Here is a 24,753-nt window from a genome sequence, read left to right as displayed (position 1 = left end):
TGCAAAGCTATGTACATTGATTTTGTAAACCTGTTAGCAATGGGTGTAGCTGAAACACCTGAACTCAGTAATTAAGAAGGACATCCACATACATTTGGCCATACAGGAATAGGTTTAAAAGCATGGAAAGGCTTAGAGAATATGGTATTAGGGGGGCAGTTTAGGATGCAGGTTTCTGGATGTTTTCCCATTTCACCCACCTTCTCTTAAGTGAGGACATGGTAAATGCATTATTTATTCTTTCATACGTGCCGCTTTATATCCTTTCATAATTGTGCTTGAAATATGGGTTGCTTGGGTCATGTGGCACAATGTGTTGACAGCATGTAGTATATTTTAGTCCATCTGTGCATGACACACTCATAACAGCACCACTGAGACAACCATGATACTAGCATGTTAATGTTACTACTACAGTGCTGAGAATGGTGCACCACCTAAATAATACCTGGTCAGCGGTGGTCATATAGTTGTCTACTTCTAATTAGGGATAGGTAAGAAATGGGGTTTTTAATTGTGCAGTAAAAAATGGGCTGGAGTCTGTAATCATACAGACAAAGTACACCTACATGGTAGCAGTTTCCGATAAAGTGGACAAAGAGATTGGGAAAGTCAAAGGAAAAGTGGAAAGTCAAAGGAAATTAAGAGAACACACAGGAGTTTCCAAAATGTGTTAAAAGATACAGAGAAAATCGGACTCAACTGTGCAAGACCTGGTAAAGCATCAAAACCGTCCCCGTCAGATAAACAGAACTTAAAGACAGAACTTTTCAGAGCAGAACATCAAGCTCCACTCTTGCTTCAGATCTGAATAAATCCACCAGTGCTTCTGTCCATCCTTCCACTGTGAGAAGACAACTCTACACTGTGAGTCTGTTGTTGAAGAAGCTCTTACTGAGAAAAGAAAATAGACAAAAAAAAGAAGAACATCTATACGTCAAACAAAGAAGCTGCTGGTGTTGTCAGAACAATGGACAGACCACCCCAGAGTCCAAACCTCAAGGTCTTTGGAATGACTTGGTTCTTGAGAAGCAGAAAATGCAGCCAACGTCTAAGACTGAACTTTGGAGGTATGGAAAAACATACCTGCACGTTTCTGAAAAACTGAAAGCAAGACTGCTGAAAAGCGTGGAAGCTGTTATAAAGGTACAGAGTAGACACACTAAATACTGGAAAAATAAAAGATATTGTATTTAGTTGTTAAGGCTTCTGCGTGATTTTTGAAAAGTATGTGTCTATAGTCTATAGAGGAACTCTCAGAAGAATCTCACATCCAGCATCTCCCTCAGTTGACTCCCTTTTTAGAAGCTCTATATCTACACTGACACTGATCTAAACACATGTCTCGCTCTGGCACGCACCTTCATCACTACCAAATAAAGCACTAACATTCCATCTCTCTCACTGTCTCCCTCTCTCTGTTTCTTTTTTCTCTCATTTTAAGGAAGTGAAATGATAATTACACCATGCATGCAAATACACCACGGTTCATGTACAGTTAACGACTTGCTGGTTTTCATCAGTTCATCCATCTGGCAGACAGACAACCAGTCATTGAGTGTCATATAGTTCACAGCGCTGAAATACAGCACTAAATGTAGATTCTAAGCTTCCTGGGTTGGTTTCAGCCACTGTAAACCCTCTTAAGTGCAGTATCATACAGCTGAGTTGAGTTTGTGCTGAAGGACATGGGATAAAAACACCTAAATAGTGCATTACAAAGTATTGATTTACAGTTATGACATATAAAAGTATGTCCAGATGGCCGCTTCTACTACTTTTGGTTCCCTGAAGAACTAAACCTCCATGTGACGGTGTGAAGAACCTTTTAAAGGTTTGAACTTTCATATACCGTGAAGGCTCTATACAAATTTAGGGTTCTTCCTAACACCTTTACATTAAGCAAGTAAGATTTTTTAGACTTAAAACGTGGTCATTGAAAGAACCATCCAATGAAAGGTTCCTTAAAGGACCAAAAGTGGTCCTTTACACCCAAAAAAAGGGGCTCTTTGCTGGTTCAGTGATTATATAAAGAATCAGGTCAACTCAGAAAACCACTTGAATGCTTAAATGTTTTTTTTACATGGTTAAGTGGTTCTTCACCATGATTGAGTATCAATTGTACAATTAGGTCAAATTTATAGAAAAAGGAAAAAAAAGATTCTTAACTCATAACGGGAGTTAATAAAAGAATATTTTGGACCATTTCTGTTTTTCAAATCGTGTTAAAAAGAAAAAAATACCAAAAAAAAAAAAAAATGGAGATTATTATTGGAGGTTATGCTCCAGCAGCACCTATATGTTCTTTCCAAAACATTTTGAAAAATGTAAACAAGTAAGATAAATCTTACCAAAATGGCTGTAATTCAAAACACATTAATAAACCCAAACACGTAAAGATGAAGTGTGGAGAGATATGGCAATTAAAAATGCAATGATGATTCTATAGAAAATTAATTACTGTAGAAAACAGTTTCTTCCATTTAATCCCATAAACAAACTACAAAAATAATCAGACTAATAAGAAAAATGCACCACAGTGACTTAAATTTAACAACCAATCAGTGAAAGGAAGCACAAAGCAGTAAAGTCACTATAAATGTGATGATAATTCCGTAGTAAACGAGTTACTCTTATCAATTTACATGATCAGTTTCTAATCCAGCCAAACTGATGCCACATTAACTGCAGCACTAACAGAGTATCGTCTCTCTGATCGACCAGACCATCCAGGCCCCAGCCAATCAGAAACAGTGAGGTATGCCACCCAGACTGTGGCATGTTTTAAAAGAGTGAGTGGACAGGAGGTGACCACTGCTGAGCTTCAGCTCTAGAGTGAGAGGCTACTACAGGAGTGACCACACAGCTCAACACTACAGCAGACACCATGAGCACTCAGTTCAGCAAAGGACCTACCTTTGGACTATCCGCTGACGTCAGGAATAAGGTAAGAGATGTGTGTATGTGAGTGTGCAGCTGAGAGAGAGAAGAAAAAGAAAAAAAAAATTCATATCTTCCAACACAATAAGTCCCAAAGTTTGCAGACACCTCTTCATTCAACAGTTCTTCTGAAATTCATAAAAGAGAGTTTAATGCAGTATCAGCCTCTTCTCTTCTGGGAAGGCTTAACACTAGATGTTGGAACATTGTTGTGAGGATTTGATTGCATTCTGCCACAAGAGCATTAGTGAAGTCAGGTACTGATATTGGATGATTAGTTCTGGATCACTCTGGCTTATCCCAAAGATACTGGATGAAGGTCCATCACTCCAGAGAATGCAGTTCCTCTGCTCCACAGCTCAGAGTCAGGTGGTTTCATAAACATCTGGCCAACGTTTGGAATTGGACATGGTTAAACTTATGTGCAGTTGCCCCAGAGTATCCCATGCTATCGGTAATGATCTTCTATAGATTATTCATAAGCCGTGAGTGTGCAATTGAACACATGTGTAAACAATGGGTGCACCGAAAAGTACAGGAACAGAACAAAAAACTGGGGGTCTTAAGGACTGGACTGGGATAATATGCTTACAAGTCACCAAAATTAGTCATTATTTCTGGCATGAAACTGATATGTGGTCATTTTTACTTTGTGAGAAAATCAGATATTCTAACAAGCCCTCAGTTAATATACTCACAATATTTAAATGTAACAACGATGCTTTCACAGCCATGAGCTGACGTATGTTCTTTTAAAAGTGACAAACAGATCATTGCTCTGAGAGCTACATCACTTGCAGAAGTAATTGACCCTCTTGCCCATTGTGGGTTTTCTGGCAGCCAGAGAATCCTCACCTTTTTTTCACCTAACCTTGCGAAAGCCCTGACAACAATGCTTCCAGGATGCAGTCTTTGGGACTGCCATGCTAATACACGAAGCCAGAAAATGATCCAGATCCTTGGTCTAATTTGATTGAATTCAGCCACTTCAGGGTGTACACACTGTTAACTCACTTGGCATTCAACACTGTTTGTATTGCCATAGAAAAGCATCACCATTAGTACGGGATGCCCAATGTCAAGTGTGAGCTAAAAGTTAATGACGCTCCCAGCATTGGTGAAGCAGTGCAACTGTGTTCTTTAGAATGATGGAGCTACGTATATAACTTTAACATGAGTTAGGGTGGTGTTTGTGGACCAGCAGTAAGCATCAAAATCAGGTCTTGACACAGGATGTACTGCTCATGGCCTGTGCTCCTCTTCTTCTCTTTGACCATAGCTGGTGCAGAAATATGACCCCCAGATGGAGGATGCCCTGCGCCAGTGGATCCAGGAGGTCACCGGGCGGGTCATCCCTAGGAACTTCATGGAGGGACTCAAGGATGGGGTCATCCTCTGCGAGTGAGTGACCGCAGGCTATGTCCCAATTTGTGCTACGTATAGTGATGAGCACTTCTGTGCTTGCTTGACTGAATGCATTGCATGCAAGCAGAAATGCCCAACTGTCTCTATACTGTATCTGTTATAAAACAAATTGTAAAATGGATCTTAGATTATAATTAAAGCTTGAGCAAAACTGTACAGATGCCTGCTAAGCCTGAATGTAGTCTGGTGTCTGAAGTTTGCTTTAGTTTAGCAAGAAATGAAAACTTATAGCTGTCAGTTGAGTATTTTGTTAACTACATGCCAGAATCACCACACACTCAAACCACCTCAAGCTGAAAGACTTGTTTATGGGGTTTCTGATAGTATGATACACTAGTTTTAAAGTTTTTTAAAAATCAGGTTTCATAATGAACCGTTGCTTTTTTAGCTATGAAATATACTTGCTTAAATAAACATTTTAGAGATGACCTCATAAGCTAGCCATTATGTGATTACTTAACAACTTCACTTGGTTTGAGGGAAGTATGTGATGATTTAGACAAGCAGAGCACACAATTCCAACTGATGAGTAGAGCCTTCATTACTTGTTAGCTACATTAGCCTCATAGCTCCAGTGCAAATCTAAAGAAGTAATCTTTAGACACCAAATATGTCTTAACTGGTCAACTATATTTGGGGTAAGGGGGAAAACTATGCCTGTTTTTGTCACAAACATTGCTATAAATGACAACACAATTTCAAGACCGGGCTGCAAAAGCACTACGCTATTGAAAAACTTGCTAATGTAACTGGAATATGAGTGTGTTTGTAGGCCAGTCTGTCCTTCTTGGACCTTTCTATAGCTGTTTTATTAGAGAATGGAGCTCAATTCTACTTTTATGGTTCTGTTTTTACTAGGCTGATCAACATACTTCAGCCAGGATCAGTACCAAGGATCAACCAGCCAGGCCTCAACTGGCATAAGGTACACAGCTCAGTCTGCAGGCAAATTTATTACATCTATATATCTCTCAGGACTGGTGACTAAGTATAGGTTCAGAATGGTTATGTTCATGTCTTCTCTTTTAGCCAATAAAAGAAAACCCTTATGGTCATATCCTTGACAAATGCATGCCAAACTTACAGCCTTAAACACAAAAATGTAAGACATGGATGGCATTACATGAGAGGTATGCGTTCGCGCTGTCCAAAGCAATGAAATGTAATGGATGTGGACAAAATTGAGATTTGGTCAGATTAAATGTGTTTGGCTCCTTTTGCCAGGCATTACGAGTAGATTCACCATCATTGAGTCTCTCTGTTTGGATTCTAAAGTGCTTATTTCAACCCAAACTTCAACACATTTACATTCCAAGTCACTGTTTGCTGAAGTAATACACAAATAGTTACACAAGTTAATTCAACATCCAATCAAGACCGCAAGATTCATTAATAAGAAACATCACACAGTCAATTAATGGATTAAATTATCCTCATTTGCTCTCAGTCTGTTTAAATATGTTTAAACTACTGCTCTGTTAAGTTAGATTGACTGGTAATGTGCTGGTCAGCTGCCAAATCTTCAAAACCATTCAAAGCATTTGTGAGAGAAGCAGAATGCAGGCTATTAAAAACATCTCAAAGCAGTGTACTCATTTATACAAGCTTTCAAAATTGCTCTACTAGTCTGCACTAAGTAATTGACCCTGACATTGTCCTATCTATCAGTCTCTCTCTCGCTCTCTTCCAATCACGACACCTCTCTCCCTCCCTCCTGTGCCCCTGTGTTTTAGTTGGAGAACATCACAAGCTTTATTCGAGCCATTAGCGACTATGGGCTGAAGCCACATGACATCTTTGAGGCCAATGACTTGTTTGAGGATATGAATCACACCCAGGTGCAGTGTACCCTCATCGCACTCGCTGGAATGGTGAGTTTTGACCTTGACTATAAAAGAAACTGCCCTACTGATCTCAAATCAGTTGCTTGAAAAAAAGTAATTATTGTAATTATTTTAAATATTGATAGCCAGTGAGATGGAAGGACTGATAATTAAACTGGCTTTTCAGACTGCAGGCTTGACAATTTAAGCCTGTCAGATCTTAGGAGGAAAACACAGCTCAGGACTGACGGATTCATCCAAGCAGAGTGCAAGACTATTCATTTAACTCTCCAACCAGACTGCATGACTGATAATACATTTCCCCAACAAAATTTCAGTTTGATAATCAGGTTTGAAAATTCAACTCCTCAATCACAGCCCAAATGGGAAAATTCTACCCCTCAATCACAGCCCAAGAGGGAAAATTCTACCCCTCAATCACAGCCAAAAAGGGAAAATTCTACCCCTCAATCACAGCCCAAATGGGAAAATTCTACCCCTCAATCACAGCCAAAAAGGGAAAATTCTACCCCTCAATCACAGCCCAAATGGGAAAATTCTACCCCTCAATCACAGCCCAAATGGGAAAATTCTACCCCTCAATCACAGCCCAAATGGGAAAATTCTACCCCTCAATCACAGCCCAAAAGGGAAAATTCTACCCCTCAATCACAGCCCAAATGGGAAAATTCTACCCCTCAATCACAGCCCAAAAGGGAAAATTCTACCCCTCAATCACAGCCCAAATGGGAAAATTCTACCCCTCAATCACAGCCCAAATGGGAAAATTCTACCCCTCAATCACAGCCCAAATGGGAAAATTCTACCCCTCAATCACAGCCCAAAAGGGAAAATTCTACCCCTCAATCACAGCCCAAATGGGAAAATTCTACCCCTCGATCACAGCCCAAATGGGAAAATTCTACCCCTCAATCACAGCCCAAATGGGAAAATTCTACCCCTCGATCACAGCCCAAGAAGGAAAATTCTACCCCTCAATCACAGCCCAAGAGTGAAAATTCTACCACTCAATCACAGCCCAAGAGTGAAAATTCAACTACCCATTCAAAACCCAGGGCTTCGGTTGATTTAGCTGATAATTGTACCACTCAATCACAGCTAAAAATGGAAAATCCAACTATTTCGTTTTCCTCACAGGCGAAGACCAAAGGCTTATACACTAAATATGACATTGGGGTGAAATATATCTCCAAGAAGCAGAGGATGTTCACCCCTGAGAAACTGAAAGAGGGAGACAGCATCATTTGTCAACAGGTAAGTGGTCAGGGGTGAACCTGTCCTGCCCAGGGTATCAAAAAGCTTCATAGCATACGGATCACTGAGAACACGGATCGAGGAGAAGTCTTTCTGGGTCCTGCATGTTCAGTGTGAGCTACTTAATAAGATGTGTGTTCCTTCAATCAGACAAAATGTAGTTACATGTGTTCACATACTCTTTAATATCAGGACTCTACACAGTTTTATTTCACTTCACATCGTTTAAGGCCCACATGTCAGGCTCCAGTTTCCTGCAGGCCAAAACAACGAAGGCCTCAGCAAGCTGCCTCATTAAAAACAACTGATTCAGCTAATCAGCTAATTAACTAGGCCTTCATGAACTGAATTTGGAGCATCAGTTGAGGGTCTTTGAGAATCTTTGCAGCACTTTGGCCTATAAATTCCCCAGTTTGACATGCCTGGTTTAAGGGATGAATTAGGTGTTTTAGGTAGAGTGGGATTATAAATACATGTAAATGTATTTCAGAAGGATACTATGCCTAAAAGTCTATAGTAGAACTTCACTTAAAAGTTCTTCTTCTGGTTAATCCAACAAATCATTTGAAATGAACATGAAAGTTTAATGGGCTCATTATTAAAAGTCCACATAACAAGCACTTTCAAGTTGAAGGACATATTAATCAGTATCTTCTTCACGTTTAGATGGGCTCCAACAAGTATGCCAGTCAGAAGGGCATGACTTCTTATGGCACAAGACGGCACATTTATGACCCCAAGATAGGCATGGAGAAGCCTGTGGACCGCAACAGCATCCACCTCCAGATGGGCACTAATAAATGTGCGAGCATGGTGAGAACAAAGAAGTACCTCAAGTATACACCAGTACCTCCAAAACCAGACGAAAACAAGTCCTATGCCATGTTTTCTATAATCTTTTTAAAATAATATTAAACAAAAACATAACAATTTGTAAAATAAAACATGTTATGATGTAGGATTTGCAACCCCATTTCCAAAAGAGTTGGGATACTGTGCAGACTATATAAAAACAGAATGCAACGATATGCAAATCATGTAAATCATATTTTTGAAGGAAAATACTGCAAAGACAACATATCATATGTTGAAACTGAGAAATGTTATTATTTTTGAAAAATATATATGCCCATTTTAAATTTGATGCCAACAACACGTTCCAAAAAAGTTGGGACAGGGCATGTTTACCACTTTGTTTCATCACCTCTTCTTTTAACAACATTCTGTAAGCATCTGGGAACTGAGGAGACCAACTGCTGTTGTTTTTAAAGTGAAATGTCTTCCTGTTCTTGTTTGATATAGAATTTGCTGCTCAACAGTTTGGGGTCTCCTTTGTCACATTTTTCATTTTATAATGTACCAAATGTTATCTGTGGTGACAGGTCTAGACTGCAGGCAGGAAAATATGTAGCCATGCTGTTGTAATACATGCAGAATGTGATTTGGCATTGTATTGCTGAAATAAGCAAGGCCTTCCCTGAAAAAGACGTCATCTGGATGGCAGCATATGTCACCAATACCTATATGTATCGTTCAGCATTAATGGTGCCTTCACAGATGTGCACATCACCAACGCCACGTGCACTAATGCACCCCTACACCATCATGAATACTGGCTTTTGAACTGTGCACTGATAAGCTGAGTGGCCTTTAGCCCGAAGGACACAGTGTCCATGATTTCCAAAGAATTTCAAATTTTGATTTGTCTGACCACAGAACAGTTCCACTTCCTCTCAGTCCATCTTGAATGGTCTCAGGCCCAGAGAAGGTGGCTGCATTTCTAGATTCTGTTTATGTAGTTTCTTTTTTATGTTTTGGAGTTTTAACTTGTATTTGTGGATGCAGTGATGAACTATGTTCACAGACAGTGGTTTTCAGCCCACGTGTTTGAGCCCATGCAGTGATTTCCAACACAGAATCATGTCTGTTGCCACCTGAGGGCCCAAGGATCACAGCCAGCAAAAACTACTTTTTGGCCTTTTTGGAGATTTCTCCAGATTCTCTGAATCTTTTAATGTTACTGTGCACATAGATGATAAAAATGAAAGGTTCTTTGCTATTTTAGATTATTATTCTTGAACTGTTGCATCATTCGCCCACTCAATTTTTCACAGCGGTGAACCTCTTATCATCTTTACTTCTGAAAGACTCGGCCTCTCTGGGATGCTCTTTGTATACCCAATCATGTTACTGACCTGTTGCTAATTAACCACCTGTTTTTTTTTGGAACGTGTTGTTGGCGTCAAATTCAAAATGGGCATATATTTTTCAAAAAATAACACAATTTCTCTGTTTCAACATTAATATTTTGTCTTTGTGCTATTTTCAGTGAAATATAAGATTTTAGTCATTCGCACAACATTGCATTTTGTTTTTATTTACATTTTACACAGCGTCCCAACTTTTTGGAAATGGGGTTGTACATTGAAAATACTCCAGCATTTTTCTATCTCTATCTGTAGAGTACAGTCTAATTCTACCTACAAGAAACAAAATGTAAACACATTTCTCTATATTTATTTCAGGAAGCAACAGAAAACCAGTTGACTGATAAATGTGTAAAAGTCATTTTCTGTGGTAATTAATTGTATCTTAGTAATTTTGGACCATTTGTGGATGTAATTTTGGACCATTTGTATTGGCTCATTCATCATGATATTTTCACATAATGCAAAAGGCAGTTTGTTTTCAAATGACTAAAAAAAGAAGAAATATTATGAAGCTACAAAGATTTGATATGATAGCAATGATATAGAACTAGTATTAAAAGGACTGTATATTTATTTTGAACCATATACATTATAATTAAAACTAATTCTATTAGTGCTAACACATTTTTTCTCACTTTTCCTCAAATGGCATTATCAAAGCATTATGACTTTCTCCTAATAATATTTTCAGTTTCTGAGTTTTTCTTGGTATTTAGCAAAGTGTATGTTTTGGATATATCTAGAATCAAATTCCAATAAACATGTATGATTATAGTTTTTTTTTAAAGTGCCAGGGGAAGTAAATAGGCTACAGCTACAGTCTCCCTGACAATGCCAGGACAATACATGTCTTACTAGACAGTAAAAGGTAACAGTGCTGGTGATAATTTCAGATTTATTTTATAGTTAGTTTTTTTATTGTTGTATAAAAATACAACACGTTTAATTAATTATGTCCAACTAATACAGTAGTCTATCAATATGAAGTGATTTCAATATGGAGTGAAGCTTTATTACAGCATATCCTGTATACCTTCGTATCCTTCAGAGTAAAAGACTAAGTACTCTCGCTCTCCCTCTCTCTCCTCAGTCTGGTATGCCAGCCCTGGGCACAGTGAGGCAGGTGACTGAGAAGAACATGAGTGCAGAGCCAATGGACACCACCACCGTGTCCCTGCAAATGGGAACCAATAAAGTCCCCTCTCAGAGCGGCTTGACCCCAATGGGCGGCTCCCGCCTAGTCTACGACCGCAAATACTGCAACCAGCGTAGCGAACAAGAGGCCTACGATGGATTCAAATAGAGCCCTCACTTAAACCCTCAAAGCACACAAGCTATTTCAACTGCTTTTGGGTATAACTGACCTTTCACACTGATCTAGGACCAGTTCTCTCTACTAAAATTGGAAACCTCTGACTGTGGACCAGCTTTGGTAGTTTTTAATGTGACTACATTATTCCGAATGTAGTCCGTCAGTCAATACACGTTTGGTGTGCTGTTTGCTTCTTTAATTTTGTACTGCAGCTTTGAGCCTAACGTAGCTAACAAGTAATGGAATCTGTCGCTGTTTTAGCGTTGTGCTAACTGCATGTTTATAGACAACATTAAGCCACTCAATGTCAGGAACCGCATAAACAGGTCTATTCAAAAATAACTCAACATGGTTTTAGGCAAGATGGAGATTATTTGGGCAGGCTGTTTGTCTGCTTTTAGTCTAAGCACCCTCTACTTGTTCGGTACATTAGCCTCATAGCTCCAGTGCAAAACGAAAGAAGCAAACTTCAGACACACCAATCATGTCGTGGCTGATTGACCATGTTTAAGGAAAGAGGGGATATGTGTAAATTACATTTCTGGCCAGCCCATCACTTAAATAAATATAGAAACTGCCTAAACTGGTCTTTGGTCGACAGAAGACTCAATCCATTTTAATTCCTAATCCCTGTTTTGTTTTGTTTTTGAGATCAGTGTGAAAAGCCAACTTCTACCAACACAAGGCTTTGAGCTCTAGCAGAATTTGATGGGCTGAGCTGCTGTTTTATGGAAGAGTCACTGTTAGCATTGGTTTTGCATGTGCCGTTAATATCAGTTTTGGTATGTTTGATGATTCCTCACAGTTAAACCAAGGAAGCCCACTAAGCTGAAGGCACTTATGCTGCCACTATGCAGTGAAATGTGGCTAATAGTAAGAATAATAAAGCCTTAAAAGTCCCAGATTTAGCTTTATCCAGCTGGTCTAAATCTCTCTTTTTGTCATTTGTTTAACACAAATCACCAGTAATCACAGCACATTTACAAATTGTATTTGTCACAGGTAGCAAAAGTAAAGCTGAATATTTATTCTATCTCCGCCTGATCAGGCTGCTGTCTCTTAAACTAAGTGCCTGCTGCCGGATCTTTGACGTCAAGTGCTTAAAATCTTCCTGCAGCATGAAATTGGAAAGAAATGGTCTTGATTGAATGTTTCAGAGAAGCATGTTCCACAAATAAACTTCTTTAATGTGAAGCAATGTCAAAATGTCTTTTTATGCGCATAATCTGTATCATGTACGTTTGTACAATTTAATGGTTAAGACACACGAAGCCATTCAGAGGGGTTTGATGTCACTGCTCTATTCTGGAGAATCAGAGTTGTTCACAATGGTGGTGACAGAAACCGGATGTATGAAGAGTTTAATGTCTGTAAAAGCTCCCTAGCTGAAAGCTATTACATGAAGTGGTTATGAATATGCTGCCCTAATGTCTGAGACATTGATTTATAATAGTTCTGAGCAGGTTTTGGCCTAAAATGTATTTCTAAGACATTCATGATGGAGTGGTGCATTTAGGGTGTGTCATGGCAAAATAGTGTCCGCGGAAAAGATTTTTTTTTTTCAGATTTGACAGCATTTTACATTTTACCATTATCAGCATTACATATAAGACGTTAGCTAGAAGACTACAAACTAGAAAAAAAAGTTAGAAGAGTTGATTCAGTGGTGGTTTACGGGGCAGACATACACACACACTTTCTAAACCACTTATCCCTCTGGGTTGGTGGTGGTGGTGGTGGTGGGGGGGGGGGACATACACACACACTTTCTAAACCACTTATCCCTCTGGGTTGGTGGTGGTGGTGGTGGTGGTGGTGGTGGGGGGGGGGGGGTTGGGGGGGCTAGGCGTTCTAGATCATGTTCTACCCATCGACAGGTCTTACTGTGCGTGCGCATAGCCGTAGGTATAATCTCAGGGATGCCCTGCATATGGCATGAAACTATGGTTTCTAGACCCGGACAGCATCCTGAATGACAGATAGAGCGGCGTGCAGCTAATGCCTGAATACTAATGACTTCAGGGGCAGAAGCCATTACTTCATGACCTCGTGCACTGTGTAGGGAGTAGGTCAGATTTCCCCACGTTTTGTTGTGTTTTTTAATGTTAACACAGCCTAACTAAGTGCATTACACAGACTGTAAGGTTAATGTTATTACTACTGGTCATTTACACTACCGAGGTCTCCTACATATACAGTTTTAATGCTCGTAGCAAATATTAAGGCGATTAAAATCTACCGATAGATTTGAAATGTTACTCTGTTATACTGTATTTGTAGCTAACGTGTGTGTCTGATCTCAAACTGACTGTTTCTTGAAAGTATTTAAGTATTTAAGCGACTGTTTTCAGTTTCCCTGTAGCGAAATGAACGGCGAGTCATTATGTTCCGATCGCAACCAGCAGATGTCGCCGTTCTGCACTTTACCTCCCCATCGCCTCGGTGTCATTGCTCGCTGGTGCCGCTACAGGGCGCCACTGAGCTCGTCGGTTAGTCTGTCGACGCTTCAGTAATAAGGGCGGAACGGTTGCCATGCAGGTAAACGCACCGGTGTTTCTGTCTCTGGGTGTGTTTGACCTGTAGATTGTGTTCTTGTAACCTAAAATACCACTTAGTTTCACTTCTTCGCCATATGTTTCGGAAATGGCTCCAGCTGCCGTTAACTATCACTAGGCTGAAGTTGTCCTGTTCGAATGTTTCCGTTCCACCTTAAATAAATGAACCAGAACGCAACGGCCGCACAGTTTAAGGTGGAACGGAAAATTCGAGCAACGAGCCCACTTTATCTTCGTCCTGCTATTTCTAACTTGAACCCAAACAACCTCGCACTAGCGACTAACTCTGACACCAGATTAGCCAAATATGCGCGATTATAGAAGCCAAGAATTACCACTGTAAACACAGTCCGCCTATCTGACCGGGAAACTCGATGCTGGCAGCTTCTTGGCTCTCTCCTTTTCTCCTTGAGGTATAGCATTCGTTTGGATGTCGGCCAGAAGTTGCTGGCTTGCTTGCAGGATCCTGTCCAGTTCAGTCTGCGCTTTGAAGCAGTGCAGCAGGCTTTAGTGCCCCTCTTTGTGCTGTGTCAGATGCCTCTGTCTCTGGGAGAGCTGCTGAAAATGGTGGGGCTTGGGGCCGTGGCTCTAACATTAGGAGTGGAGTGGCTGGACTGGCTGGCACGTCGCCTGTGGCTCCGGAGAGGCCCCCAGGGGCCCCTGAAAGAAGTCCTGTTCTTCCCTTCCCCGATAACCTGCGTGGAGCACCTCTACAGCCCAGCCAGGGCTCTTCCATGGTAATAAGGCCATTTAGGCACTGGAATAACCTTTTTATTGACCCCTGAAGGCAAAATCTTAATGTCCAGTAACAAACGCAGTTTTTCCAGACATGTATTTTCAACAAACGTCTGGCTTTGTGCTGGTTTCAAATCAGGTGCAGGTGTTTTTTTGAGTCTTCACTTGTGCAGTGTCCTTGTACGGCTCTGTTGTTTAAAACAGTGTTTCTCAGGCCCACAGCCCTGCATTTAGTGTGTTCTCTGCTCAACACACCTCATCCAACTAGTCAGGTTATTAACAGCCCATTTTTGAGTTAACGTGGTTGTGTTGAACAAGGAAAGCACTAAAATGTGCAGGACAGTGGGTGTCCAGTACCTGGGTTGAAAAAACACTGGTTTAAAATCAAGGTCTGGATTTTAAGGGGTCCGGTCCAGGAGGGCTGGTGTTCAGCACAGTTTGATGTTTCACCTACTCAAACACATCTGAATTACACTGAACTGTTAATTGCCAGGTTTAGTGGTTGTGTTTGAGATGGGAAACCGCCAAACTGCTGGACACCAGAACTCCAGGACTGGAGTTGTGCACCCTGATATAGACTAACAATGAATGGATGTTAAAATGTGTTAATTCCCAAAGCAAACGTTCTCTTTATTTGATGCCCTGATGCCGTGCCTCAAGCACAAATTATGTGGGGGCCACTAGTCTGGTGGTCTTCTCCAAGTTCCATTTTTTCAGATTATTAGTGTAACTAGTCATTTTAAGCACATCTTAGTCCAGTTTTCCAGTAGGTTTCTTGTTGGTCATGGTGAGGACTGGCTTGCGTTGGTTGTCAACCCTAAGTTAACATGTGCATATCCAGACCTTTTGTGGATGCGAATAAGTTAATTTGTTGCAGCCAAACAGTTTATGGTAGGTTGTGGAACAGGTACAGGTTTGGTTTTAGGCCCTCAGTTAGTCCGGTGATAACATTTTATGTTCCTGTTCCATAAGCTTTTAAGAAAACAATGCAATTGTGTTAAAGAGAAAAAACTGTCAGTACAATTAGATGAAACAGCAAGGCCGTGTTTGTAAAACTGTTGGCAACAAACCAAAAGAAAACGAGAAATACAGAGAGCATCAAATTAGAAAGCTGAATAAAAATAAAATGGAAAACAATAAAATGAATAAAATAAGATTCAAAGTAAACACAAGCTGAGTAACATTTAAGAAAAAGTCGGTGCTCGACGAACGCTGATCGGTAAAGGGTACCAAGTCTGTGGTGCGCAGTCACAGTGAGATGCTTTAGAAGTCTTATTATGCTTCATTCTTGGACCATTCAATGAAGCAGCAGTCGATGATCTTAAGACCTGATCTGGAGCAAAGTCCATCAGGCATTCTGAGGTGTATGAAGGTCTTAATCCACTAAGACCTTTAAAAACCAGTAAAAGAATCTACCTGTCTATCTTGACTCTGAATGAGACGGGCAGCCAGTGAAGTGATGGTAAAACTGGCGTAGAATGTTCTTAGACTGTTTGGAAAAGTGTGGAATTTCCTTGTGATGAAAGAGATTTTAACATGTCTTGATTACACATGTCAGTCTCTTCCTTCTCAGCCGTTTCTCAGTCCCCACCTCTTTTTTTGTGGTTTCTTTTGACAGCGCTCATAAACTCATGTTTGCCTCTAAGTTTGCCACAAGGCCATTGCACTCAAATGGCAAAGTCATAAATACTACTGGTACACTTGATCACATTCTATTGTTCTCTGTAGAGGATGTGTGACGTATTGTCCCTTAGAAAAACACTTACAAAACATGTCATTTGGCCAGGGGCGCACAAGCTTTTGCGTGCAACTATCTATATATATATATATGTATGTATGTATGTATGTATGTATGTATGTGTGTGTGTGTGTGTGTGTGTGTGTGTGTGTATATGTGTGTGTATGTGTGTGTGTGTGTGTGTATATATATATATATATATATATATGTATGTATGTATGTGTGTGTGTGTGTGTGTGTGTGTGTGTGTGTGTGTGTGTGTGAACCATATATAACCACAATATGTTATGTTGTGAAATTTACATATCTTTACACCTTTAACAAAGGAATTAGGTCAACCTGAATCTTTTTTTACCATCTTAGTTTATGTCCCTGATCATGTTACAGTTTATGACCCTGATCATAATAAGCTCAAATCACCAAATCATATCATTTAAAGCCCTCACTTATCGTGGAGAGAAAACACTCAGCTAGCTCAGAGGCCCTCTCTGATACAGTGATTCACTCCAAAATACATCAAAAAAAAAAGTGTTATGATTTCTGATTAATGTTGATTTTAAACTCTTTGCTCCTCCCACAGCTCCTGTCCCCTCCCCCACGGCATGGACACCTCCTTCACCCGGCTCCTGGTGCACCTCCTCTCTGCGTGCGTATCTCTGGACCTGTGTGTGTTCTCGTTCTCCCACATGGAGCTGAGCAGAGCCGTGCTGCTGTTACACAGTCGTGGTGTGGCAGTGCGAGTGCTCACAGACAGGGACTACATGAGCATCAGCGGCTCTCAGATTGGCACCCTCCGCAGGGCAGGTACAGCACTGCAACAGCATTTTCGGGCATCTTGTTCACATGATCTACCATTCAAAAGTTTGGAATCACTTATGAGTCTCTACTCTGTAGAGGACGTGTTAACTTGTTTGCAAAACATGTCATTTGACCAAAGGTGTAGAGCAGCATATTCTATACTGCAGTGATGTTGGAACAAAACTTCCCTCTATTTTTATTGGTTTTAAAATAAAATTTTAAATTATTTGCATCCTGCCAGCTGCTGTTTACATTGTAAATTTTCATGATTAGTGGAGAAGTAGAAATTGTTCAAATTTAACATAAAATAAAATCTTACATTAACTTTCATTGAAACTTAAGATTGTTACTTTTTTGAGAGCAATGACACGTTTTAATTCATATGGGAAGAAACAGGATGTTTTTAACCCCTTCTCACAGCAACCATAAAAACAATTTCTGCCAGTTTTGGAGGTTTATCATTTGATTTATGCAGTTTTTTAAAATAATGTTAATGGAATGTAGGATTCAATGAAATTTTGTGTATATTTGAAAAGCTGAAGGCAAACTAGATTTTCATCTTTGGAAGTGAGGAAGCAAGTCAATGTTTAAAGTGTTTTTGTTATGTTTAAATGCTCTCGTTGTATTGTGGCAGTTTTCCAGGATGTTTTATATCAAGAGAGCTGTGAGTTGTTTTTCACAGCAAGGCATTCTCGTGTATTGCCTTTCACCCCTCATTGCTCTCTAACAGCTCCACACGGAGTCTCAATGAATTGTTTTTATATTATGGAAAACATCGATTCCAAACTTGTGAACAGTATCATATCATATAATCACAGCTTTTCCCATGTGTATTATTTAAAGATCAGGATACATAAGATCTTGCTTGTTCTTAAACCAGATTCAATACATTTGTCAAAACCTTTGGGAGTCTCATGATACTAAAAAGCTTAAGGACTTCCTCAGCGGTGATTTAATGCATGGGCTGAATAATTCAGGACCTCTGATGGGTTGTTTTTTTTTAATCAGTAAATGAGATTTATTTATTTCCTCTCCACTCGTCCACACACACACCAATGCTTATCATTATACTCATGTCATTCATATATGTGACTGTTGATTGACCAGATTTGTTCAAAACATCAGCTCAGGTGCAGACTACCGGTTGTATAATTAGACTTGAAAGTTAGAATCAGTGTACTTGGGGTAAAATGTAAGTGGAGCTAAACCAGAAAGCTCTTTGGCAGGACTCCCAACACTACATTCGCCTGCGTCTGTCAAATGGTCGAAAGAGCATTTGCCATTAATTGAATTGAATTGATCTGACAACCATTCGTCAGTGTGTTTGCACACTGTGAAATTAGACCTCTGCATTTAACCCATCCATGTAGTGAAATATGCACACTAGTGAACGCACACACTAGGGGGCAGTGAGCACACTTGCCCGGAGCAGTGGGCAGCCCTATCCACGGCACCCAGGGAGCAATTGGGGGTTAGGTGCCTCGCTCAAGGGCACTTCGGTCATGGACTGTCAGCCAAGGGGATCGAACCGGTGACCTTCCAGTCACAGTGCTTAAATTGCCTGACTTCTCAGTGTAAAAATGTAATTGCTTGACCATCTGTAATATTTCCTGGCCTGGTTCTGGGTTTAAGTTAATGTAGTGTTTGACAGATAATGAACGGCAGTGCTGGAAGTTGCTGACTGGCATTGGCTTTCCGTGCACATTCATTAAAAACAAAAAACAATGTTTCGAGTTTTTGTGCATTGTGTGAGGTAATGGCATTGGTTCTGCTGATTGTTAGCCGTTGCTAAATTGGGCATAATTTGCCCACATGAGTTGGGAGGGAGTTGTGTTGAGTTATACTGATCTTATGGATTTTAACTAGGCCAAAATTGCCCAGACACAGGTTAAAGCTCCCCTGGATATTCCACATGAATACTTAAACCCATGAGTCCCTATCTGACTCCACCATTTGCACTATACAATGTGCTGCAGTGTTCTTCAGATTCATATGACTCAGCAAATAACCAGAATTTCTCCACCAGAATTACGCTGATCTCCCAGCTGACCTCCAAACAGTTTTAGAGCATCACGCATTCTCGGCAGCAGAAATGTACGCACTGCAAAGATGGCTTAAAGCGCTGAGGCTCATCAGGTTGGGAAATAAACAGTACCTTTCTAAATTGCATCCAATTGTATTTTGGCTTCTGAGTTGGATAAAAAAAGGCAGAGGCTGGAGCTCAGACCCTGAAATAGACCAGCAATGAGGAATAATCAAATCTAGAAACCCCAAATCACTCGTACAACTTCTTAATGGTGAGCTGCAGCTTTTAGTGGTCAGAGTTTCAAATAAAACTGGCCATGGTTGTTAAATCGAAGGTACACAGATTCCCCCATAGTCGATCTTCCAGGACGTATTTGGTGTCTGAAGTTTGCTTCCTTAGTTTTGCACTGGACCTACAAGGCCGGTGTTGATTTTCTAAGTGAAAGGTTAGCACATCCATAATAGATAAGAGGGCATAGAGTACGATTCCATTGATATTTCTTCCATCTATTATGTTCAAAAATGTGAACAAGGTCATTCAGAGTGGTTTGATGTAAAATGCAGAATTTCATATCAGAACTGTTCACAGTTATGGTGATAGGAACCAGATGTTAAGACCTCTAAAAGCTCCATCACTGCGTTTTTACATGAAATGATCATACATTACCCAGATGTATAAGACATTATTTTTACAAAATAAAAAAGCTATAAAAATGAAGACCATTAAAAAAAAAAAATCTGTATGCAGGTTTCCTTTTGGTGTCTGTTGCCTTGAGGCAACATTGTACAACAATGGCAAGAAATGACACAGAGAGCCAGAATCTTTTAATCTAAATATTTGGACATAAAGTGAGTGACGATACAATTTGTTGGTCTTTACATACAAAAAAAAATTTTTTAAAGATATTTCCTTTTTAGTAATACCATGTTAAGGTGATGCAATATTTTGAAGTAACATTTTGATTTCCTGCACATCAGTTTTTCATTTAAAAAGAAATAACTATTAACCCAATGCTAAAATGTAAAAGGAAATAGATTTTAAGCAGTCAGAACTGGCTTTCATTTTGTAAACAAAGCTGATAACAGATTTGACTGAAATGGACATTAATAGACATTAATATTGTATACACATTAAATACTAAATTATTTAAACATCCTAAATAGACAAAAACACAAATAATTCTAAATACTATAAAATATATCTAAATGAAAAGGTGAATTCTGACTTTAGTATCTGAAGTACTGAAATAATGATACTGTGTTCCATGATGATATAAAATCAACAAAACATGGAATTTGATCCAAACCTTTGCATGCAATTTCAGTTGACAAATAATGGAAGCTTATGTCTTATAAGCACTGTACAAACTGCCTGCTAGAGTCATTTTCCTGCAACCACATAAGTTTGAGATTATCCAAAACATTGATGTTGAACTGTAGTGTGCATTATAGAATCATGGCGTTTTCATGAGGATTATCTGAAAATCAGGAAGTTGCATGAAATCTTACACACTCTATAAACTGATTCAAGATGCCAGCTGATGGTCAGACTCTTCGGGCACTGCAGTTTTCACACTGTATAATGGGCTCATTAATACATTAAAACAACTAAGTCATCATAGGATTACCTTGAACCAAGTTGAGTTGTTTATCAAGCTCAAGTACACTTATTTATGTGGTTCCTGACATTGTATGACATACTGTTACCTGTAAACATTCCTTACAAAAGTACAGTGCATAACTGAAAACAGTGGTGGTTAGCCTTGTAGCTCCAGAAGACCAAAGACAATCAACAAAGCATTCATGTTTACGGCTAAACAGATGTATCAGACAGACAGTCATTACTACATCAGACAGACCCAGGAGTGCACATAACTTTGATTACAACACTAGGCAGCCTCAGCATGTGCTGTCTTGTACTGTATTTATTATTACAGTAAACTGTCGTCAGTTCTGCAAGCTGCCTCAAAAGCCAGAGAGCTAGATGATTGCTTTCTAAAAGCTCTTTAAAATGACGTGCACCGTGAAACATACATCTATTAAAATGCATAAAAGTATGTTCCAAAAAAAAAAGTAGTAACTCAAAGGTGGAGTTTTGTCTGTGCTTTTGTACATTTTTATGGATAACAGCAGGGGGGGCGACGCTCAGGGCCTTCTAGGCCGAGTTTGGTGTTTCCCATCATAAAAATCTGTTCCAACCAGCATTAATCTAATGAGAACTGAACCAGGATTCATTTGGAAAGGGACCAAGACCCTCGATGTTGCTGAACCATGGTAGGTTTTTGATGCAGATCTGAGTACAGATGGAGTTTTCACTGCAGTTAAGAATAGTCCAAAGCGTAAAGAAAGATTCACAGGTCTGTGCTACAACCCCAAGTCCAATGAAGTTGGGACCTTGTGTAAAACATAAATAAAAACAAAATACGATGATTTGCAAATCCTTTTCAACCTGTATTCAATTGAATACACTACAAAGACGAGATATTTAATGTTCAAATGGATAAACTTCATTGTTTTTTGCAAATATTCACTCATTTTGAATTTGATGCCTGCAACACGTTCCAACGAAGTTTTCTGTTTTTATTTATGTTTTACACAACGTCCCAACTTCATTGGAGTTGGGGTTGTAGACATAGTAGGTGTGAAAGCACCCTTAGATACGTCATTGATTGTGAATGCGAACTGTAACCTAACCAGGTTTGTTAGAAATGGAAAACAGAGGTGACAGCGCTATACCAGGGTGCTTTACTGAGTCACTGTAAAACTGCTACATACAAGGTAAAACATCTGTTAATATCTGTTATAGGTTTCAAATAAAATGTATGGAATGTCTTTTACAAGCATCAAAACAGGTAAAAAATGTTTGTGTGCACCAGCGTTGGCTTAGCGCTAACATACTAGAAACCTCTTGGAGGAAATTAACATTATTGTAGAGGTGTTTTCTTCTCGTTTCTTGACAGATTTTTGACTTTTATGGCCTGAACTGAAGGCCTATCTTTAATAGTTATGGTTCATCTCTGAATAACAATATGTCATTACTTTATCTATTTATCGTAATTTCTTGCTAAGGTATTTGCACCCAGATTTGATCACCACTACTGAAATATGAAGCATTTTGGATATAAAATTAATTTTACATTTATTTTCTCAAACTTTCACGATCATAACGCGTCTGTTAAATTCTAATTGTGGCTCTGGCTATTGTTTCAGGTATCTATGTGAGGCATGAGCTGAGTAAAGTGGTACACATGCACCATAAGTTTGCGCTGGTGGACGGAAGAAAGCTGATCACCGGCTCCCTCAACTGGACCGCAACCGCCGTCCAGAGCAACAAGGAGAACGTGATAGTGACAGAAGAGCTGGAACTGGTGCGGCCCTTTCAGGACGAGTTCTACAGGCTGTGGGAGGACAGTGACCCGGCCAATCACACACACCAAACGCCCATCGCCACGGCAACCAAAGGGCTGGTGACTCACAGTTAGTTATTGATTTTAGACAGGAAGACGCAGAGATTTTTTTTTTCTCAGCATTTGCTACAAAGTTTCATGGGATTATATAAAATGTTTTGTTTTTAATATTATAAGTAGAGGTAGATTATATGTTTTACATGATGTTCTTGTGGTATAAACTTGGTTGGCCAGTTTCAAAATTTGTTTCAAATTTATACATCTTACATGCTAAAAGTGTTTTCTCTTAATATAATTGTATTGATCAGTTTTGAGCATTTGGTTCATTTTTGTGAGTAGATTAAAAAAAAAAAGTACAAAAAAGTTTTCCTTTTTACATTTTTTTTTAAATTTTTTGTTTTCAAGTAGCGTTAAAGGCTGTTTTCTTTTTATGTGGTCAGGTTTGACCAATTTGACAGTGTTTTCAGCACTTCTGAACTTTAGATTACTGTTTTGTTTCTTTTTTTATATATATGGATTTTTGTTTTTTCAGGATTTCTACATAATTAAATTGTTAAAATATAAACTACAAGTAATGTTTGATGTGAAAGGCTTGATTCCAGAGTAACTTGGGGAGTCAGAATTTTTCTGAGGACTTCTGAAGAGTTTAATGCCTCTGAAAGCTCCCTCACAGAACGTTTTTACATAAACCCAATGTCTGAGCCATGGAGTGTGTTTACATGCACTCAATAATCTAATCATAATTGGATTTCTGCAGTTATTGGATTATTCAAATGGTCATGTAAACAGCATACTCTGATTTCTTAAATTGGAATAAGGTCTAGAAATCTGATAAAGAGAGCTGGATTTAAGATTTCAGATTTCTCAGTCAGCTATAAAAAGCTTTATTTATGTTGTAGACAAAGTGTACTTTTTTCCTGTCACCACCTCCTGTAAGAAAATCCAGGTCTCTAGAATGGAACATTTCCCATCAAACACTCTGAATAACTTTAAATCTCAAAAACGAAATTATGCAGCAGCTTTGAAAAATGTTTTGCTATGCATCAGTCAGTCTGAACAGGGCCGAGATACTTATTTACCACATGGAGTCTGAATTTGGTGAAGGAGAGAAGTATAAAGTGGTGCACTGCACTAAACAGCACTGTCTGACTCCGATGTAATGACAAAATACCTGATTTTTATTGTACAACATGTGGCTGAAATCTCTATTCTGCTTTATTGGATTTCAGGCTGTGGTGTGTCAGAGCCAAGCCTTTGATTGCTCAAATCTGGAAGCTCTTCAGCCAAGGTTAGGCTATGCTTTTGGGGTTTTAAATCTTCCTGTGACCAATAACAAGAGAAAAGCTTATTCCAGTCTCCTTTCAACCTGAGACTGTTCACTGTTTGTTCCTGAAAGAATTAAGCATTCATTAAAATGCTATCCATCAATTGTTTTGGAAGCTGTGTGGTATTGACACTGAAATTGTAAAGGGGAGCTTATGTACACTACCATTCAAAAGTCTGGAATCACACATACACAATATGATATAAACACCTAAAGGTAGTTTTAGATGTTTTGTAGTGGCAACAAGACTTTATTAAATGATGTACTGTAATTATGCATATATAGTCAATTTTCATGAAGTTACATGCCCTAGGGAACATTCTGGATCTTAATTTTATTACAGCTGTATTCTCAATGTTCTGCTGCTTTCACTGTCATTTCATCTCCAGCTTCATTCATCCATCCATTTTCCAAGCCACTTCTCCCTCAGGGTTGTGGGAGGGTGCTGGAGCCTATCCCAGCGGTCATCGGGCGAAAGGGAGGATACACCCTGGACAGGTTGCCAGTTCATCGCAGGGCAGACAGACAGACACAGACAGTCACTCACACCCAGGGGGAATTTAGCATGTCCAATCGGCCTGACTGCATGTCTTTGGACAGTGGGAGGAAACCGGAGAACCTGGAGGAAACCCATGTAGACACAGGGAGAACATGCAAACTCCACACAGAGAGGACCCCGGGCAGCCGGCCGGGGAACCGAACCCAGGCCCTCCTCGCTGTGAGGTGACAGTGCTACCCACCGTGCCATTCCAAACTTTTGAGTGGTTGTGTGGTTCTGCTAACAGGGTTTAAGCCTTTCCAGCTTTGCCACTTATAAACAGACCAAAACCATTCACACACTACACCAGACCTTCCCATTCAAGACCTTGGGAACCCCTAAGCTGATCGACATTTGGCTTCAAAAAGCAACTGCAATTTCTTTTCAACCATGGCTACAGGTCTGGGTTTTGTATAAAATATCCTGTGCCTGGGCCTCCAGACTACTGCTCAGATATTATAGTCCCCATTCGAAGGGGCTAGTCTCTGTGGGTTTTGGTTAATGGACCCCTGGCTGTTAACCAAATTAAAATTTTTGTCTCTAATGAACAGAATTAGAAATGAAAGCTCTGAGGCAAGAAGACCCACGCATTTTGCCTTAAAAGACTGGCTGCACCTAAGGTAGGTAATCACAGACCAAAACATGCAT

General features: G+C 39.6%; 2 protein-coding genes across 3 annotated transcripts; both read left to right on the top strand.

The window, feature by feature from the left end:
• Positions 1-2,887: 2,887 nt before the first annotated feature.
• Positions 2,888-10,976, top strand: cnn1a (calponin 1, basic, smooth muscle, a). The gene is made up of 7 exons (XM_017712107.2): positions 2,888-2,947; positions 4,220-4,341; positions 5,224-5,290; positions 6,099-6,236; positions 7,347-7,463; positions 8,130-8,276; positions 10,764-10,976. Exons 1-7 carry the CDS (start codon positions 2,888-2,890, stop codon positions 10,974-10,976), a joined length of 864 nt encoding a protein of 287 aa, XP_017567596.2.
• A 2,472-nt stretch (positions 10,977-13,448) lies between these two features.
• On the top strand, positions 13,449-22,420 carry pld6 (phospholipase D family, member 6). 2 transcript variants are annotated; one of them, XM_017712115.2, is made up of 4 exons: positions 13,449-13,523; positions 14,075-14,277; positions 16,594-16,817; positions 22,047-22,420. In XM_017712115.2, exons 1-4 carry the CDS (start codon positions 13,518-13,520, stop codon positions 22,316-22,318), a joined length of 705 nt encoding a protein of 234 aa, XP_017567604.1. In that variant the 5' UTR covers positions 13,449-13,517; the 3' UTR covers positions 22,319-22,420. The 2 variants fall into 2 exon arrangements, with proteins under 2 accessions (XP_017567604.1, XP_017567603.1); XM_017712114.2 differs by having other exon boundaries at positions 13,489-13,953.
• The last annotated feature ends 2,333 nt before the right edge of the window (positions 22,421-24,753 follow it).

This window comes from Pygocentrus nattereri, chromosome 12 (genome assembly GCF_015220715.1).
Source record: "Pygocentrus nattereri isolate fPygNat1 chromosome 12, fPygNat1.pri, whole genome shotgun sequence".
In the NCBI taxonomy this organism is placed as follows: Eukaryota; Metazoa; Chordata; class Actinopteri; order Characiformes; family Serrasalmidae; genus Pygocentrus; species Pygocentrus nattereri.
This window is presented reverse-complemented; position numbering and strand designations above follow the sequence as displayed.

Bases quoted from the DNA above. Each gene is read 5' to 3' on its own strand.
- cnn1a (XM_017712107.2), top strand. From the start codon at position 2,888: ATGAGCACTCAGTTCAGCAAAGGACCTACCTTTGGACTATCCGCTGAC. The intron at 7,464-8,129 runs GTAAGTGGTCAG...CTTCACGTTTAG, and splicing joins ACAGCATCATTTGTCAACAG to ATGGGCTCCAACAAGTATGC. The intron at 8,277-10,763 runs GTGAGAACAAAG...CTCTCTCCTCAG, and splicing joins CTAATAAATGTGCGAGCATG to TCTGGTATGCCAGCCCTGGG.
- pld6 (XM_017712114.2), top strand. From the start codon at position 13,915: ATGCTGGCAGCTTCTTGGCTCTCTCCTTTTCTCCTTGAG. The intron at 14,278-16,593 runs GTAATAAGGCCA...CTCCTCCCACAG, and splicing joins CCAGCCAGGGCTCTTCCATG to CTCCTGTCCCCTCCCCCACG. The intron at 16,818-22,046 runs GTACAGCACTGC...CTATTGTTTCAG, and splicing joins TGGCACCCTCCGCAGGGCAG to GTATCTATGTGAGGCATGAG.